Genomic DNA, 20,331 nt, shown 5'->3' with positions numbered 1-20,331 from the left:
GTGAGTTACAACTTCATGAGACCAGTCACCAATGAACATTTTATTTATTTATTTATTTTACATTTGTTGACCGGGATAGTCCGACTGGATGCATGTCCATTTTCAGAGGAGGCCCAGGGAGAAAAGCTCCAAGGTTAAGCAGATACAGCATTACATAATACCAGCATTACATATTACAAACAGACTATTTACAGAGATTACATAAGTAAGCAAGTTAAACAAGTTCCACAGGTTACAGTTAATCCTGAGCACAAGTTAGGATTAAATTAAATTACACAGTAAACTGGTTAACAGATTTTTACACATTCTAGAGAGAGTTAGCCAGGCTTGATACATTGACATACCCAGTTAAGTGACAAATGTTGTTTGAGTCTAGTTTTAAATTAACCTAAGGTGGAAAGTAAGGTAATATCAGCTGGAAGAGAGTTCCAGGATCTAATTACAGAGTTTGCAAAGAGAGAATCACCAGCTGTGTTATTAATTTTGCTAGTCTGAATTAGTAGTTGGTTAGAGGATCAAAGCGGTCTAGGATTGTTATAGGGGGTGATAATATTTTTAAGTGCAGGAGTATTGTCCGGATTATAGAGGATTTTATAGGCCATAATCAGTTGGTTATACTGGATTAGGCTGGGTAGTTCAAGCCACCCAAGATGATTTAGATTGATGCAATGATGTGTCCTAAAAGGCAGCCCAGTGGCAAACTTGGCAATGTGGTTGTAGCAAAGGACAGTCTTGTTTAAATTCGAGAGTAGAGGGGATGCATACAGAAGGGTTGAAAGAAGGTGAGAACGAGCTATTGCAATTTTAGCTGGAGGGGTTAGGAAAGCTTTTATTCTGTAAAGTGACCCTAGTTTTTTATTGATGGTTTTGATAGTTTGGTTAACATGTAGGTCACATTTTAGATTATTGTCTATGATGACACCTCATAGTTTTGCAGATGGATCAGGGGAGATTATTGTGCCATTTGATTTTATGGTAAAAGTGAAAGCGGTAGACCTATATGTTGGTGAAAATAACAGCATTTTAGTTTTTTTTGGGATTTAGGATCAGACAATGTTCAGAAAGCCAGTTTTCTATTGTATTAAAGGTGGTCTGGGTAGCCGACCATAACTCTACTGGAGATGTGGCTGAGCAAATCAGAGTAGAGTCATCAGCATATTGGATACAGCTGACTTTTGGGATGACAGTATAAAGGTCGTTAATGAAGATGGAGAACAGCAAGGGCCCTAGTATAGAGCCTTGTGGTACTCCAAGGGTGTTAGGTAGAAGGTTAGAGAGTTTGTTCTGCCAAAGGACAGCCTGCTGTTGACCATTCAGGTAGGATTAAAACCATTGGAGGGCTCCAGTATCCAGGCAGAATGTTTGCAGGGTGTGGATTAAAAGTTGGTGATCAACCATATCGAATGCCTTGGAAAGATCCAAAAAGAGGGCTGAGGATATATAATTATTGTTGTGATTATGGTTTATGGTGTTAGTAAAGGCTAGGAGGGCTGAAGTAGTGCTGTGATGAGGACAGAAGCCATGCTGAGTGTCTGTCATAAGGCGATTTTGGATTAGGTGGTGCATGAGTAGTCTATGAATACATTTTTCCATAATCTTTGCAAGTGGAGAGAGTATAGCTATTGGCCTATAATTGAAGAATTCATTAGTTCTGCCTCCTTTGTGAAGTGGGATTACATAGGATATTTTCCAGATGGTGGGAATTTTAGCTTCTACTATGGTTCGATTGATTAGTATTGAGATGGGGTAAGCAATAGCATCAGCTGATTTTTGTAGGTACTCGGCAGGGAGTTGATCAGCAGAAAGTGTAGTGGGTTTTAATTTTTTGATCAAGGTATGGATAAGTGAAGTGGCGACTGGTTGGAAGCTAAACACGAGTAGGTTTCTAGGGGCGCTACTTTCAGGACCAGGGGAGCTAGGAGGTGGTTGGCTAGCTAGGGCTTGAATTGTTTCAGTAAAGAATTGGTTAAAACTATCAAACATCTTCAGGGGTTTTATCAATAGTAGCAGCAGGGATTGGGGTTGAAGTTTGTCCAGGATGTAGTAGATTATTTAAACCTGCCCAAAACTTCTGAGGGTTATTTTGATTTGCTGTCTGTAAATTACAGTAGTATTGTTTTTTTGTCTTGTAAAATTGATTTTTTGGTTTCATTCCTGGATTGCCTGTATTTAATGTGATCTTGAGGGTCTTTAGAAGAATGCCATAAAGCCCTTTTTTTGTTTCTAAGGGTAATTTTGAGTTTAGACTCTATAGAAAGCCATGGTGCAGTTTTTGCCTTGGTTCTCTTTGAACGAACAGGTGCATGCAAATCAAGGATCTCAAGGAATTTGTTGTTAAAGTATGCTACTGCTTCCTCTAAGGGGAGGTGTTTTAGAATAGACCAATTACATGAGTTTAGTTCTTGATGGAATTTGGCAGGGTCAAAGTTTTTATTGTTTCTAACCTTTCTGAGTAAGAGTTGTTGGGAATTAATGGTTTTGTGCTTAGTTACATATGTGAGAAGGTGACTGCTTAGGCCATTAAGGAGGGTACCAGAGGTGTATAGTTGGGGGTTACTGTTTATGAGTACCAAGACTGTTTATGAGTACCCAGTCAAGTATACTTTCTTTTTGGTTGGGTTTACCTATCCTGGTAGGGGTGGATATGATATGATACATGGAAGCACCAACATATAATTATATGTGCAGCAGTTTCTAAGCATGACAGTGATTCATCTGCTATATTATGTCATCTGTCAAATGACGGATTGTGAAAAAAGAACTGACTGGGGTGAAAACAAAATAATTTCTTATTGCATAATTTATTTTCTGCTTCTATGTTTTGGTATTATACAAATTTAGCAATGAAATGCATGTAAGCACCCACACTTGCTTAGCATAACACTATCTTTTTAGGATGCACACTACAATATTAGTCGGGAATCTACTAAAATTGGTCACATACCATTATCTCATAACACACTTCCTAGATGCCACTTATTCATGTTGGCAAGTGCACTAACTCCCACTACCGCAATTCCCATGAACTAACACTAACCTAGCCCTTCCAGAACCCTAACCCCAGAAACGACTCCCGATCACTCCCTAAACATAAAATTCCCCTCCCCTTTCTAATCATAACTTTGAGACAACTCCTGTTCATTCCCTAAACCTAAACTCTACCTCTCCTCCCTAACCTTAACCTAGCAGTAACTCCTGGTCACTTTCTAAACCTAAAGTCCCCTCCCATCCTTAAACTTAAAGGCCTCATCTCTGTTTCCATTCCAGCTTACCAGTTCCACACGAGACCTTGATAGCTTCAGACTGCCAACTCACATTCAAGTTAAAACAGCTGCTCAGCCAGGTGGGCAGATTGAGAAACAGCCACTCAAGCCCATGGCTGCATGTTCCTGGATTTCAAGCAACTGGGGCTCAAATAGCTGCAAAGGTCCTCTTCTTCAATGCATACCTTTGATGTTGAATGATGTTTATTTTTTAAAAGGCCTGTTTTTGCAGTGGTCACACTATCCTAGTGTGATATTGTTTAATTTATTATTCTAAACATTTATGAGTGATATATATTTTGTCATGTGCCAAGATAATGACAAATACCAAACAATCAGCTGACTCAACTGAAAATGTAGTAATATCTTTTTTAATATTTGCATGTGAAGTGCAGCATAAGGTATAATTACAACTTGCACTAATTACAAAACATGTATGCATATTGTGATAAAATGACACTGTATGCAAATCTGAAAATAATAAAAACTGTTCTTCTAATACCAGGGTGATGTTTCTTATTCAGTTTAGCCCTTGTATTCAACAAGCATAGAAATGATGATTCATTGTCACCAGTTATTAAACAGATCATAGCAATATCTATATGCAAAGCAAATGCAGATTTATATCACAATTCATTATTATTATTATTATTATTCAGTAATAAAATCACTTTTTGATTGTAAAAGCTATTTACATATAATTGCTGAAATAGCAGTGTCTGTAAAATATTTAATAATTTACAATAGGTATGTTTATGGTGTTACATGACTGATGCTGTAACCCACAGTTATACATATGACTGAATCTGACCAAGCACATGAAAGCATCTAATTGAGGATTCAAAATATTTTTAAACTTAAGACAATACTTCAAGAAATGAAATATTCAGATTACAGGCTACACAAATATGACAAGTCTTAGTAGTCTTTAATCATAACAGAATCCACTTGAAATGTTAATGTTTCTAGTTTAAGCTAACATCTGTACAAATAAGTCATGAGGTGAAATAATGTTCTATGCCAGAACAAAACAATGCCAAAAAAGTATGTGTCAGGAAAGTCTGCATCAAATTGTTTGTTTATTGTTTAGCAATTAGACTGGTGCATGTAGTGGATGTGTTGTTTTCAGGTTTGGGGACTAAATTCTGGGTTCTAATGGCAACAAACATAACTGTACTTAAAAATAAGCCTCAAAGCCCACGCACTGCAACATGGAATAAAACACACAATTCAGGGAAACATTTGAACTTAATGTAAATAAACTGTTTTGGATTAATCATACAGCAACACTGTTTGGAATTCTGTCAGGCGACATGTAATAATATGGCAGTTTTTTGTTCTTGTTACGCTCTTTGATTTCACTTGAAATGACATCAAGATTCTTGCGGAATTTTGCCATGGCTTCCTTGGCAGGTCTTTCAATGAAATGCTCATCGGGATACATTCCTAGAAACAACTAAATAAGAACACTAGGTTTAAGATATAAGCATAACTTCCAGTCTTAAGACAAAAATATGATTTGAACATTTCTTTTTCCCCCTACCTGATCAAATGTTTTCTGTGGACAAAAAAAGTGCTTATTGGACAAATATTCTGACCATCAACTTCATTTTTCCAGAAGCTGAATTCTTAGATCAGTGTTTTCCATGAGAAATCATTGCAGGTGCAGTTTCTAAGTGTATTTTAGCAGGTGTTCCTTTGTTTCACATATGCTCTCTTTTCTTCATTTTTGTGTGACCATGGGATATAAGATTGGGGGTCTGGAGAGGAATCAACGCATCCGTAATCATCTGTGCCACCTGCCAAAATACCTTACACATTCATGGAATCTCAAAACTCCCACTGCCTGATTTAGCATTGTGATAAGGAATGAGACGCAAACATGATATTTTGATATCCAACAGTAATCAAAGACAGATCAGAAAAATAATTTTGCATCAATGCAGATACAAAATCCCTCAATGAATAACTGTCAACAGAGCCAGAAAACTTAAGAAATTACTCTTCCTCATCCTGCTGTAGGCACCATCTCTCCTGTAATGGTGGAAATACCTGTACGACAATTCTTAGTTTGAACAGTGAAAAGGACCTAATTTAGACAAATAATCCTATATTACAGAAGTGTCCAAAGCTTAAGATGCCAAACTTCTCCCAAATTTTGAGTCTTTGGTACAGCAAGATGATATAACTCAATGACATTCAAAAACAAATGTCAAACTCTGGTGGGAGATATGCCTTTTGGCATAATGGGTGTCATACTTTTCTTCCTTCTAGCACATAAATTATTTTTAGATTATCTTAACAGAATCGTAGCTTGCATTAGTATGCTCTGATAAATCTCACAGACTCGGTCATTGATATTCAAGGTTCTAGAAATGCATGTGCAGATAACTGCTTTCCATATTATGTAAAATTAATGGGTCTGTTATACAAACCTGCAAATTAAGATGCTGGATTTGCTAGTCTTTTGACACTGTCTACATGAAATTCTACCTCTCTGAATTAAAGACCATCTTAACAAAACCAACCAGAATAAAAACTTGAACTAAGAGTGAGAGCAATGCTCACTGCCACTCATGAAGTTTGTAACATAACTTGTTAATAAACCATTTGATTTTTCTAGGTCATCAAAACCTACCCTGATAGGGCCAATCTACAGTTGTCATATTTGTCACAACTTGTATAAGGGTTACCTAAGTAGTAAGAAACCAAACACAGCCCTCTCATCATCTGCTGTACAGCAGTATCAGACAGAAAGAAGCCAAAGGGCTAAAAACAAGCCTGTAAGAGAGTTTGCTTTTACGAACTGCCACCAAATATGTACATACACACATGCATTCATATAGCAAATGGGTTTGTGAGTATTTTCAGAAGTCAAATTAAAATATTTTCTTTAATTCAAATTTTTATAAAGCCACATATAACTAACTGGAAACTAAATAGCATATGAGCTATGTGAATCTAGTATGCATCTTCTTTATTTTCAATGACAACTACCAAGTTTCCTGATTACAAGTCATTACAAATATCAGGCTTTAAGTTAATAAGGACTTTAATTTACCTCATTGTCCTGAAACTGACTTAGGGCCCACACAGCTCCAAGGTGCCAGCAAGAACGTCCTCTATCTGGCAGACTTTCAATTATGCATTCAATAGTCGTCACACCTTTTTCTGTAGGAGGTGGGCAACGCATTGTAGGTGGAGAATTTGGAATCCAGGAACACCAGTCATACTAAAGGCAAAACAAAAAAAATATTAATTTTTGAATAAATGAAATCACTTAACATCCATATCAAGGTAAGGGCTGTATTAATGCCATACATGGCTGAGATTCACAGACCAGTGCCTGCACAGGTTAATATTCAGGAGTATAGTGTGATGGCCAGCTAAAAAGACATACATTATGCAACGTTTCTGAAATCCAATACCCTTTACATGGCAGCTAATTAGCGCTGTGCTATGTAGTATTTATCTAAGAATCTCAGGCTATGTAGGATCTTAAGTAAAAGAGGTCTGCACTCATAAATGCATGAAAATATGTAAGCATTTACAAGAAAAGTTAATTATGCCTACCTTTACTTAGATCGATTGCATACAAACATCATAGCAGTCAGCAGATCAAAACATTAACATTCCTCACTTTTTTATTCATCTCTCCTCATGTGTGAAAAAATATTCAGTATACCATATATCTTATAATAAAATTGCAGTTTAGAAAATTTTTCCTTGGTTTCTCCCACAGCAACAATTATATGGCAACTTTTAATAGAAGATGGCTTATAATCAAAGAGTGATGTTCAAAACTGACAGTGCAGTTCATCCATTTACTTGAAATGGTCTCTTAGTTCAGAGGCATATTCTGAGATACAGAATGCAAACCCTACATCTCATTTCTTATGTCCACACAAACCGTAGGGGCAGCTTCCTGCTAGCAATTCCAGGGTACTGAACAAGAGCAGAGGTAATATGCAGTGATTCTGAAAAAAATAAGTACACTGTATTCCTTCTTTCTTCTTTCTGCTGCTGACACTTCTGTAAGACTAGGTCCCCTTTAGAAACTTAAAATCCCACTTACCTGAAACCCAAAAGACTGAGATGAAAATCCTGACATCCCAGAAAACCAACAGTATGGAACACCAATAAATGACTAATGGTAAGTAACCACTTGGCCAGCATGCTGACCTTTGCCCCTTACCTCCATGGTAGTGCGATCTCAGAGTTGGTATATTTAGTTGGGGGAATGTGGGGTGCGGGGGGCAAAGTCTCCCACATGGGTGGGTTTTCTGTGCTTCAGTTTTAGTGTGTTTGTGGGTTGGGCAATCGGTTACTTACTGTTAGTGTTTTGTCGGTGTTCTGGGGAGTCGGTCTTCTTGGATGTTGAGGTTTTCATTTCGGTCTTTTGTATTTTGGGTAAGTGGGATTTCTGTATGCACCTCAAAATCATACACAGAGTTTTATTCAACACAGTGATATTTCAGAAAAATGAAGATTGTCTGTGGATATTTATGCTTGCAAATCAAACACTTTCTTCCAGCAATTGGCAAATACAATGTTTTGTTTTTGTGCAATTCTGCATCATTTGAGGACAAGAGAGTGTTATATGTGAGACAGCCAGAGGGACAAGAGATACTATAAGAAAGAAGCACAGTGCCTCATACAAGTGACAGTGCGAATATTCTTAAGAGCATCCGCATGTAAAATTATCGTTACTGCCAAGATAAATGGGGCACTTCATTTTTCTAATATCTTCAGACCTTTTACTAATAACCCAGACCAAGTGTACAAAAAGGCACAGACAGACATCAAGGTAGGAGACAACAAAAAGGCAAAAGACTATTAGCTGTAATGCAGTCAGTGGTGAATCAAAAATGAACATTAAATCCTAGAGAGAAATCCAATCTGTAATGAGGACAGGTTAATCAGAGACTCAAAAAAGTGAAGATGGAGAGGAGTGATGAGCAATCAAATGGAAACAGCAGATTATGAGAAGTATGAACAATGTCATTTTCTACTGCATGTTTTAGGGACGCAAGTAACCCCCAGCTATCACAATGAATGGATTATATGGGGGACTAATGACTTATGCTGGTGGTAAGTTTCATTTGAGAAATGAAATGTAATGTTAATGATAACACCTAGAGCATCTGTGTAGTTGTGGCTACAATGCAGTCAGAGATGGCAGATATCTATACAGTCAGCTAAAACAAGACCTGGAGATGACCATAACTCAGACCATCAGACTCTTATCACAAAGTTTAGAGTTAAACAAGAAAAGCATTCAGGTCAGCTGAGCATGAGTTCAATAATATTTCAAGTCGATATGCAGCAGAGGTGAATAATAGATTTAAGAGAATAGGCCAGGTGGGCAGAGCACTTGAAGAACTACAGACAGACGTTTGCGATGTTGTATAGGAGACAGCAACAACAAATCTTTTTAACTATAAAGAGGATTAAGAAGGCAAAATGGCTGTCTCTGGAGACCTTACAAGTGGCCGAGGAAAGAAGGAGTGGGAAAGGTGATAGACAAAGGAAAAAAATGTTAAACTGAATGCAGTTTCAGGGAAAAGCAGGAATGGATGAGGTATATTTAAAATGAGTTGTACAAAGACCCCTAAGGTGTCAAAGCTATCACCAGAATCCACGAGCTGTAAAATCAACACTTCAAAGAACTTGTTCTGCTACTCACCATTGTATGCAGCGATAGGAAGATGTTTTTTATTAATGTTATCCTGAATGTTGAAAAAATACTTTAATGCGCTTGCTGTTTTGCTCAAAAGCATTTGAAATTTACCTGAGCAGATTTTTTTTCAACTGAAGCACAAATGCCTTCATACATTTCCCCATGTCTGTTGCATTGCTTCCCCTTTGATTTGCTATACTGCAGCATGCTAATACTTCATCAAAAACATAACGCATGCTTTTCTCAACAATAAAAAGCATGAAACTTTAACAGAATGGTTCTTGACTAAGCTGCAGGTATCTCAAGGAAGAAAGCAAAAATGTGAAAATTAGCTACATTTGCTATATTTTGTGGAGTTTTTATTTCTATTAAGACCAACACATGTTCACAAAGAATTATTGGATGTCTGACCACCCTCTGGGCCATAGAACCTGCTCCACAGACTCATATACACTGTACAGGCAGGCCAGACTTCTAAACTGGAGTGAGTAATATGTACAACCATTGCTGATTTGGGTGTACATTCCCACATCCCCCACCCCAAATAGTTTAAAGAATTATTTTAAGAAATCTATCTTGTGGTAGACTGCTGTCTTTCTAGTCCCATGATGTGTTTTCTGTTGTCAAAACCAGATTCTAATCATCACATATAATTAGCATTTCTTGCTGGCATATTATCTCAACCAATTACTGGATGTTCTCAGTGGGACATAAATATAAACTAAAATTACCCTCCTTCCCTTCCAGTCACCCCTTGTTGCCACATATCTCCTGTATTTATCCAGGATCTTCTCTCCACTATTACTACAGGTTAGCAGTACTTAAGCACCCCTTTTTCTCTCGCTTCCTGACTCAGTTGCTGATACCGTAGCTTAATTGTGTTTCCTGGGACAGTATAACATTAGCATTTGAGGTTTTACTGTATTCCAATGCTCTGCTCGGTTTGTTGGGGGGCAACAAGCCATTAATATTCCAAGTTAATATGGAAAGCATACACTACTCTTCATGTAACCTTTTTCTATCAGGTACATTACCTGTTCTCCTTGTCTGGGAGATTCCTGTCCTCCTCTATAAAGGGATAATTCATTTTGATAGATAACCATGGTCTTGACTTCCCATTTTCCTCTGTTCTTTTCCTCCACCATCTCCCACCTGTTCTCTATTATTATTTCATGCAGTATTTTTAGAGACTGTCCCTCCTTGACTAATTAAGGAGCACAACCTTCATCTGACAAAACAAAATAATATGTAAACCTAATACCAAAAGACCTCATAGTGAAAACTTGCAGAGAACTCATAGCACACGTTTTGCCCTCAAGTGCAAAAATAAATAAATAAATAAATAAATAAATAAGATCCAAACATAGTCCACAGGCCAAACTTTTAACCATAGAGTGGCCTGTAATGCTGACCTGGATCTCAGTCTCACACCGTTGTTTTTCAACTAGTATCACCCCCCCCCCCACCGCCACAAGCACTGGGAGCTTCTTACCAAACTCGTTTTCTTTCCAATGCCTATCCAGAGCCTATGAATATTCAGTCAAATAATTCACACCACAGTTATATCAGAGCTTTACTATACAGTCTAACAATTTTTGTTTTTTTTTTTCAACCTCCCATTAAAAATTAGCTGGGCTAGCAGTTTTATTTATTCTCAGCAGCTAATTATGTTGTGATCTGTTCAGAAATCCTACCCTCCCCCCACATTCTAGCTGCTTCACACAATTCAACAATGAAGTTTAAAAGCACAATATTATTAGTTATATTTACCCATTTTCACTTTTTAGTATTTTCAGTGTGGATTCAGCACATTTTCCCCCCAATCATGCTGTTACTTATTCATATAAAACATTGAGGCCCAAGCAGACTCCACACTGTATATAGTATTGTGATAGTTTTGTCATGTTAACACACACTACATTTTTGGACACTTCACAGCAGTGAACAAAATTATTATGTGATTCACAAACCACAAGAAAGCAGTTACATTAAGAAGGGCATCAATTAGGAGTGAGGTCTCCACTTTTTAACTTACTTAAAACAGTCACACCTTTTTCTGCTGCCTTTTCTGCTACCTGTGAACCTTTTGGAGAGTTCAAACGTTATCCTTATTATTCAGTAAGTACGACTTTAAGCTTTTCTTCCATACTCCAGTAAAACAGCAGGAATGATTTTGTTGGCTTAAAGTCCCTCAGTTTACAAGAGGAGGGTTTGGGTTGTGTTTTTTGTTGTCCGGTCTCCTCCTGGATCTGAGCTGAATCTAAGTCTAAAATGGTTGTCTCTCTCATAAGGAACATAAGCTTCAGAGTGGTAGGATATCCCATGCAGAATGTGAGGTATAGCGTGCACATTACTTGAAAGAATAAATGAACACCTCACTACAGGATCTGTTCTGCCGGGAATAGTTGCTCTCCGTGAACACTCTTGTGGACCCAGTCATCATAACAGTTTTTCCTTTAATGCATATTTTTTGCAATTTAACACAAGGTTGTCCAACTCTGAGTGCTAGTATAAAGCCTATGTGCTCTAACAATAAGAATCTCACCTTATGGAAGACCAGTCCAGACCCTCAGCTACTTCTTCATGAAGACCCTGCAGTCTGCACCTTCTAATTGCTCTGGTATAGCCAAAATCGTACATTTTCCCTTTCAACCGCATCCTTAAGTGCCATTATTTTTGAAGATGCATCCTTCTGGATTGCTTCCCACTGTATCGTTCTGCTTCTCATTTCAGTTACGGCCATCAAAAGCTTGGTAATACCACTGCCAATACCACTGGTAATACCACTGGACTGAATGCACAGCTCTTCCTCTTAAACTTCAATTCTTTTAATTGGTATTTCTCCAAACAGCTGCTAATTTTAACTATTTATGAGTACATCTGTCCATTTTTTGTTTCAGTTTGCTTTGAACCTTATTCCTTCATATCTGCCATATGACAGGATGAGCTGCTATTCCCAGTCTTTCTCTTGTCCACACGTTTTCTCCCTTTCTTATCAACTTTTCTCTTTCAGGGCATTTACTTGCAATTCTGGCAAGTTTTAGAGGATCATAATTTAGAAATTAATTTTAAGATGATTTTAACCAATATTCACTTTCCTACAATCAGAGAGGGGAAAGTACAGTTGTGTACACTTATCATAAATGTAGATGTCCAAGTGTATTTACTGTTGAAGTCATCACACTTGAGTTATCTGCCAGCAGGTAGCCCTCAGTCAGCCCAAATACCAGAGACTTAGTATTTCTGTGTCAGTTGCTGTCATTTTAGGACTGACGTCAGTTCGTCAGGGGTATAAAAACAGGCAGCCGATGCCATTACATCAGTTTTTCTTGCCCCAAATGTCACAACCCCCCAAATAGGGAGTTAAGTTATGGTGGAAAAAACACCACCAGTAAAAAGTAAATACCAATAGCCCTGTAAGGGGTGAGTAAGATAAGTAGAGAAGGAGAGAGAGAGGGAGAGAAAGAAAAACAAGGGGGTTAGAGGATGGGAAACCAGGACTGCAACAGTGAATACACTCAAACATCTACATTTATGGTAAGTGTACACAACTGTACTATGTTCTTCATGTTTCACTGTTGCAGTCATCACACACGGGTTGATTCCCAAAGCTGAAGAATGGGTGGAGGCAGTCAAGAAGAGTTGGGGCTGGCTAGTATGCCCTGCAGGACTGCTGTTAAAACTTATCCTGGATTTGGAAAAGATAGGCAGGTGGTAATGCTTGGTGAAGGTGAGAACAAAACTCCAAGTAGCAGCTTCCAGAATGTCCCTGGTAAGGACTCCTCTGAGAAAAGCTGCAGAGGTTGAAGCTGTCCTACTGGAATGCATTCTGACCCCCCTGAAGGGGTGGTTTCCCATGGTGTTTGTAACAGAAATGGATACAGTTTGCTATCCATTTGGAGATTGTCTGTTTTATTATGGCCTTGCCCTCTGCCCCTGGTGCAAAGCTGACTAGTAACTGGTCAGATTTCCTGAAGGGCTTAGTCCTATCAAGGAAGAATCTGAGCTGTCTGTGCATGTCTAAAGAGTGTAGCATCCTTTCCCCCTTATTTTGAGGATTAGGGAAAAAGGTCGGCAAATGGATAAATTGGTTGAGAGCCACACTGGACACCACTTTAGGCATAAAAGTGGAATTAGTCATGAGGGAGACCCTGTCAGCATGAAAAATAATGAAGGGTTCCACGACCATACGTGCTTGTAGCTCTGACACTCTTCTAGTTGAAGTGATGGCCAGAAGCAAGGCTGTTTTCCAAGAGAGGAATTTTAACTCTGCTGATGCTGCAGGCTCAAAGGGGGTTAGCATGAGTTTTTCCAACACAAAATTATGGTCCCAAGCAGGGGTGGGGGCTCTTCTTGGTGGCCTTAAGTTGTTAGCCCCTCTCAGGAACTGTTTGATGAGAGAGTGAGAGAAGAGAAGTGGCTCAGTGCTGTAATGAACAGAGATGGCAGAGGCATGGATCTTAATGGAAGAGAAGGGTAGACCTCTGTGGAGTAGGTCTGCTAAGTAATCCAGGATGAAAGGTAAGGAGGGCTGTGCTGTATCCGGTACTTTAGAGTGAATCCAGGAACAATACCTTTTCCACTTATGAGCATAGGATTTCCTTGTACTGGCTCTTCTGGCTTCACAAATGACATCCAGCACCTGCTTCCTTAGGCTGGCCACTGGAGGAGAATTTAAGGAATAAGCCATGCTGCAAGGTTTAGGGTCTGCATTTGTGGATGCAAGATCTGTCCCTCCTGCTGAGTGAGGAGGGTTGGGATCTGGGGTAGGTGCCATGGTGGCACCGATGACAGACTGCGCAGTAGTGGGTACCAGTGTTGGCGTGACCAGTCTGGGGCAATCAGGATTGCCCTTGTTTTTTTCTGCCTTATCTTGAGTAGTACTCTTGTAAGAAGAGGCAGAGGGGGAAATGCATAGATTGAGAGGTTTACCCACTGGAAAGATAGGGTATCTACTTTCCAGGCCTTGCTGTGAGGTACCCTGTTGCAGAATTTGCTGAGCTGGTGATTGTAGGGGGAGGAAAATAGGTCCATCTTCGGGGCACTCCATTTCTGGGATATAAGGCTGAAGGTGTTGAGGTCTAAATGCCACTCATGTGGGTCTAGGAGATTTCTGCTTAAGTCATCTGCCAGACAGTTTTGTTTGCCTGGCAGAAATTGAGCTTGCAGGTGAATCTGCATAGCCAAGGCCATGTCCCACAGGTTCATGGCTAGCCTGCAGAGGGGATAAAAGTGGGTTCCCCCCTGCATGTTGATGTACCACATCACTGTGGTGTTGTCGGTTTTTATTAGAAGGGGCCCCAGTGCGACTAGGGATCTGAAAGCTATCAGAGCTTGCTGAACAGCTAGCATCTCTTTTTAGTTGATTTGCAGATGAATTTGGTTTGGGCTCCAGAGGCCCTGAATGCACCTGCCATCCAGATGTCACCCAGGCATAGTCTGATGCATCTGTGGTTAGGGTCTGGGCAGCATGGGATTGTGTAAAGGGAAGTCCCTTGTGGTTGCATGCTGCTGCCCACCAAAGGAACTCTGTCCTGAGACAAGGTATGATAGGTATGATAGTTTCCAGGTCCTGAGAATGTTGGCACCAAAGACTTTTTAAGTACCATTGAAGCTGACTCATATGCTGTGTGGCATATGGAATTAGTAGAATGCAGGAGGCCATGAACCCTAGAGCCTGCAAGATTTTCCTTCCGGATAGCTGTGTTCTGGTGGCCATTTGAGCAAAGTAGCCTGTCAGATAGGCTTGTTTTTCTAGAGTAAGGAATGCCATCTGGGATGCTGTGTCCAAGCTTGCTCCCAGGAATACAATTTTTTGACTGGGGACTAGTTTTGATTTCTTTTCATTGATAGTAGCCCAGGGAGGTTAGTAAGTCTTTTACAAATGTCAGGTGCTGCAACAGCTTTTTTTGCCTGTCTTCCTGAATCAGGCAATTGTGCAATTAAGGGTATATTTGAATCTTTCTCTGTCTGCAATAGGCAATGGCTGGAGCCAGGCATTTTGTGAAGACTCTGGGAGCAGTGGATAAGCCAAAGGGAAGTGCAGAGAACTGATAATGCATAGATCCTGCCCTGAAACTTAGATATTTCCTGCATGTGTCACTGATAGGGATGTGCAGATAGGCTTCCTTTAGGTCTAGGGTGGCTAACCAGGCATCTTTGGTCAGCATAAGGAGAAGCTGCTGTAGGGTGAGCAGTTTGAATTTTGGTACCACCTGGAAGGTGTTTAGAATGGATAGATCTAAGATTGGGTGCCAGGTGCCCTCTTTTCTGGATACCAGGAAAAGTCTGGAATAAAAACCTTGGCCTACCTGTTCTGCAGGAACAGGCTGAATTGTCCTTATGGAGAGCAGGGATTGAACTTGGTTTAGTGCCTCTGCCCACAGGTTTGGCGGAAGGTCTGGGAAACCTTTTGGGGTTGGCAGCATGTGGAAATAGAATTTGTATCCCTGGGATACTATGTTGAGGACCCATCGATCGCTGGTGATGGAGGCCCAGTTTTTTGTATGGTGGGCAAGTTTTCCTCCTAGGGGCATGAGCAATTGGACAGAGGTGAGTAGTGGAGCTGAGAAGTCACTGTGAATTCTTTCCATATGGGGGTGGCTTAGCACTGCCTGTTTTAGAAGTGTAGGTACTCCATTGCTTACATCTCTGCATACCCTGAGATTGTAATAGGGGGGGTCTGTTTCCCCTGGGTCTAGTTTGAGATGGCCTTGAGGGTGCTGGAAAGGACCAATGTTTTGAGGGGCAATGCCTACTGAATCTTGGAGGCTGCACTTGCAAAAAATCTTTGACTGTCTGCATAGACTTAGCCTTTTCTTCTATCTTTTTTAAAACCTCTTCTGCTTTGGTGCCAAACAGATTGTCTTTGTTTAAAGGAATGTCCAGTAATTTTGATTTGACATGGTCTGGCAAGGTCTGCTCCTTAAGCCAAGCATGCATTCTAAGTACAGAACCTGTGACTGCTGCCTTGCAAGATGCTTCTAGGACGTCAAACCCACATTGCAGGGTATGGTTGCTGACTTGGCTTGCAGAATGCATCAGCTCCTGTAATTCTTTATTTTCTGCACAGTCAGGAAAGGTAGATAATTTTTGCTTAATAAGTTCCATAGTATGCTGCTGGTATTTCAGCATGTGGAACTGACAACTCAATGCTCTAATGGTGAGAGTTGCAGAGGAGTATACTTTTTTACCCCATCTGTCTAAAGGTAGGGAATCCCTATCCGAAGGGGTGGGATTCTTAGCTATAGTTGTTTTTATTTCTTTAGGTCCTTGGGAAATGACCTCTGGGTCAGCAGTAGGATTCTTGAAAAGAAATTTGTTTGAGTTAGGGACTCTGTAGTACCTGTCATGTCTGGGAGCAAGGGGTAAAGTATCAGGAGTTAGACTGGATTCCATAAAGACATCATCCACAACATCCAGAACAGGAGGGATAGCTAAGGGTCTGTGCCGTCGTAAATCTAAAAATTCCCTGAGTCTCTTTTTGAACTGAAGGTAATCCTGGCATTCCCAGTGGAAATGCTTTCTCAAAGTATGTAGGGTTTCATGAAAAGAAAAAGCCTCTGGAGGGGAAGCAGAAGGAATGGATTCCTCTGCATCTGAATCCTCATAGGCAGATAAAGGCATGTCTTCATATTCAGAAACCTGAGAGTCGTCGGAGTCTTGGTCAGTTAAAGTTACTGGGGAACAGGTCTCTTTTTCGTTTAGCAGAGGAATGCTAGCTTCCCCTAATCAGCATGATCAGAGCTTCTGCTATTTTAAGCATTTGAGATTGTGGCAAGAAAGCAGGCACTTGAGTTTGGGTCGCCATTTTTTTAGGCGTAGCTTATACTCTTGGCCTTAGAAACTCTGTAGTTTTAGAAAGAACTGAAGATGCGAAAGAAGTCGTCGGTTTGTGTCAAATATCAGTAATGTGAAGAGCTTGCTCAGAAGCTGGTGCCTGCACAGTGGCTCTGGACCCATCCAAGGTAGAGACAGCCACAGGTTCCGTAGTCATAGTAAAGTCTTACTGCATAACAACAAGGAAAAGTGCTCAACAGCCACTCGCCCGAAAAATTGTTTAGATGCACGTGGTCACTAAACGTACAGAAGTTTAATTAAAACACACGTTTTTGTCGCTCCTCTCGAGCAACTTCCTCAGAGAAAAAGTAAAATAATTACAAGTTGTAGTCAAATTTAAAAAAACGCTCAATGCGATTTAGTTATACTAACCAATCAAGTTGCTACTTTGGTAATTAGTTACCACCAGGTACATAAAATTTAAAGCAACACAGATAAAAATGAAACAAAATCAATACTTTAAACAGGTAAAAACTGTCACGATACTATAGTGTCATCTGAAAAGTTTTCCTGTCAACTCCTTAATAAAGTTAAATACTATAGTCTAAAGCAGCACGTATAAACAGTAAAAAATTAAAAAAATCAAAATAACACCACGAAAAATATTAAACAATTGAAATATGTCACATACAATAGTATCATCTAAACATTTTCCTGTTAACTCCTTGTCGAAGCATAGAACTATTGTAAAAAGTAGATTAACTTATAAATAGTAGAGTCTTGTGGCATACCGGACTCCGAACGGGTCTCAGTGGTGGCCTGCGAATCCATCGAAGTGGGCATCAGGGGCTGCAAAAGCACCTCACTGAGTACCGGTGAACTAGTGATTAGCTTAACGGAAGCATCGTCGACAGTTTTGGACATGTGCGGTCTGTCTCTGTCTTTATCCTTACGTTTTTGGAAGATCGGTAGTAGGATGGCTTACCGAAGCCATTTTGAAATACGGAGATCGAGAACAAAAGTGTTTAGCTACAATAAGGGCTCGATGATGAATAATTCAGGCATTGAACAAAGCACAAAACCAACAGCGAGGTACGTCGTGGTCTTGGCCTAAACAGGTGACGCAATAAGAATGGAAATCTCAGTGTGGTATTTGCTTTCCACAGGCGAGACAATTGTTAACTTTTTCTGACATCGGTTAGAGCAAGAAAAAAGGATCCCCAACAGGGTACTTAGCTTTAGAAGACTTCAGGATTTCAATTTCGGAAATGAAAACTCAGGTAGCGGCCTGCCGGCACTTGTGCAAACTGCTTCTGCTTCAGGCTCCTCGGCAAGAAAGACTGATATAATGGCGTCGGCTGCCTATTTTTATACCCCTGATGACCTGACATCAGTCCTGAAGCGACAGCAACCGACGCAGAAATACTAAGTCTCTGGTATGCAGGCTGACTGAGGGCTACCTGCTGAAAGATAACCCAAGTGTGATGACTAAAACAGTGAAACACAAAGAACATGTTAACACTTCTTCTATCCAAGCACCATAACAGAAGTCCCAAGAAGGAGGTAGTTTTATTATTAAAGAAAACTGAAAAACTGGGCCAAGTACAAAACCTTGTTAAACACCTGAGTAAATGGTACCCTCTACTACCAGACTGAAATTTGAAAATTCTGTTGTAAAAGTAGTTTTTGAACTATATGGTAGGCATTTCTTCAAAGTCAAGATATTGTAGTTTATCAACCAGAAGGGTGTGGTTTACATTTCTGTAAGATCTGCTTATGTCTTCTGCCTGCAAAAATACTTCTAGGGAGCTTCAGACTCTCAAAAAAGACATTCTAGAACATGGTCACATTCTAATTTGCATTGATTCTCTGCTGAAGGGGGTACCCATAAGATCTGCTGTGTTGTTTACATACCAAACCACTGTCTGATTGCCTGACATTCAAGCAAATAATTGGGCTTCAGTTGAGACTCAAAAGTGTGTAGTATTAACAGCTCCTGGAGACTGATATGAACATTTTCCATGGGTCTCTAGTGTCATTAGAGGAGTTTTGAAAGGAAATGACCCAATTACCTTTGAACAATATAAATGAAGTAAAATGCTACACCAGGAAAGGAATGACAAATGCAAAACCCAACTCTGTGTTGTCAGGTCATAACCACTGTACTAAGGAATAGCTGCAGGGATCTAAAAACAATCATTAGAACCTCTAGAGATAGTGGCCCTGCAACTGTTATTGCTGCTCACTGTTTAATGCAAGGCCCACATGTGCAGGTACTGCATACTGTACATAGTCACATACACAGATATACATATAGATGTTGTACTGTATACATTTATGTATATATGTGTTACTGGGTATATGAGAGTGTGTGTGTGTGTGTGTGTGTGTGTGTGTGTGTGTGTGTGTGTGTGTGTGTGTGTGTGTGTGTGTGTGTGTGTGTGTGTGTGTGTGTGCGTGTGTGCATGTGTGTGTGTGTGTGTGTGTGTGTGTGTGTGTGTGTGTGTGTGTGCCATTTGTTTTTTATATTATAATGTATTGTTAATGTTCCAGATGTTGTAACAAAAAACAATTATCAAAATTAACAAAAATATGGTTATTATCAGCCAAAGCTTCTTTCAGAACTCAGCCAGTAGACAGTTAGCTGCCTAGCTCTTAGTAATGAGCTCAGGAAATGCACCCTCCACACACACACAGTCACACACATACCAGAGGACTTTACCTGAAACAGATCTGTCACTTTGATCACACTCTCTTTATCTACGCTTATTTTCCTGAAAATTTCAAGTATCCATTTGATTCTCTTGATTCTTCTCAATACCAGCGAAGACAAAACTGGCACACACACACTGCTGACAAGGAAATGATGTAACGCCAGTAACTAAAGTCTGCACCAATATTTATACATATTTCTCCTAAATGTCAGATGTGTATATTGCTTGACTGCCTATACATTTCCATTCATAGATGTTGCATTTGCTTCTTACTGTACTTCAGAAAAAAAAACTTGTACTGAATCTCTTGTCAAGATGCATAAATGAATTCATGCTTACTTCTTACAACAGACATACCCAGCCTTCTTTAGGAACACGACAAAATGAATGTATTTACAAAATGTTATCTGAAAATGTTATCAATAAGTAAATGACTGAACCCATATTATAATATACATTTTAATGATTTGTCTCCCTTACAGACTGGAATGAAACAAAAGAATTAACAGCATCAGTGAGTCTATGCAAACGCCTCACACCAAGAGGTTCCCTGGTTCGATTCTCGGCTGGAGTGCCTTCTGTGTGGAGTCTGCATGTCCTCGCTGTGGTTGCGTGGGTTTCCTCCGGGTGCTCCAGTTTCCTCTCACATCCCAAAGACATGCTGTAGGTGGACTGTACACTCTAAATTGGCCCTAGGTGTGAGTGTGTGCATGTGTGTGCCCTCTATGGAAGGTTGGGGCCAGGCTGGCAACTTCACACCGTAAAACTCCACAGCCAATTGTTCTGCAGGCAGTTATTCTGCTGTGGTGACCCCTAACCAGGAAAAAGCCAAAAGAAGAAGAAGTGAGTCTATGCCAAATTTGCACATAGTTGTTAGCAAAATTTAAAATAAGCC

The 20,331-nt window shown here is 39.8% G+C and overlaps 1 protein-coding gene across 1 annotated transcript in view; it reads right to left on the bottom strand.

The window, feature by feature from the left end:
- Positions 1–3,618: 3,618 nt before the first annotated feature.
- The window catches only part of ALOX5 (arachidonate 5-lipoxygenase), an 825,341-nt gene continuing 808,628 nt past the window's right edge, over positions 3,619–20,331 (bottom strand). Inside the window, exons 13-14 of the mRNA XM_044056362.1 lie at positions 6,325–6,495; positions 3,619–4,719 (exon numbers count right to left, since the gene is read on the bottom strand). Coding sequence (XP_043912297.1) covers positions 4,540–4,719; positions 6,325–6,495 — 351 coding nt within the window. The 3' untranslated portion in view covers positions 3,619–4,539. The remainder of the gene's footprint in view (positions 4,720–6,324; positions 6,496–20,331) is intronic.

This window comes from Protopterus annectens, chromosome 14.part0 (genome assembly GCF_019279795.1).
Source record: "Protopterus annectens isolate FY-2018-M chromosome 14.part0, PAN1.0, whole genome shotgun sequence".
NCBI classification, from domain to species: domain Eukaryota; kingdom Metazoa; phylum Chordata; order Ceratodontiformes; family Protopteridae; genus Protopterus; species Protopterus annectens.
The sequence above is the reverse complement of the archived record's forward strand: the minus strand, read 5'-3'. Positions and strand labels throughout refer to the sequence as shown.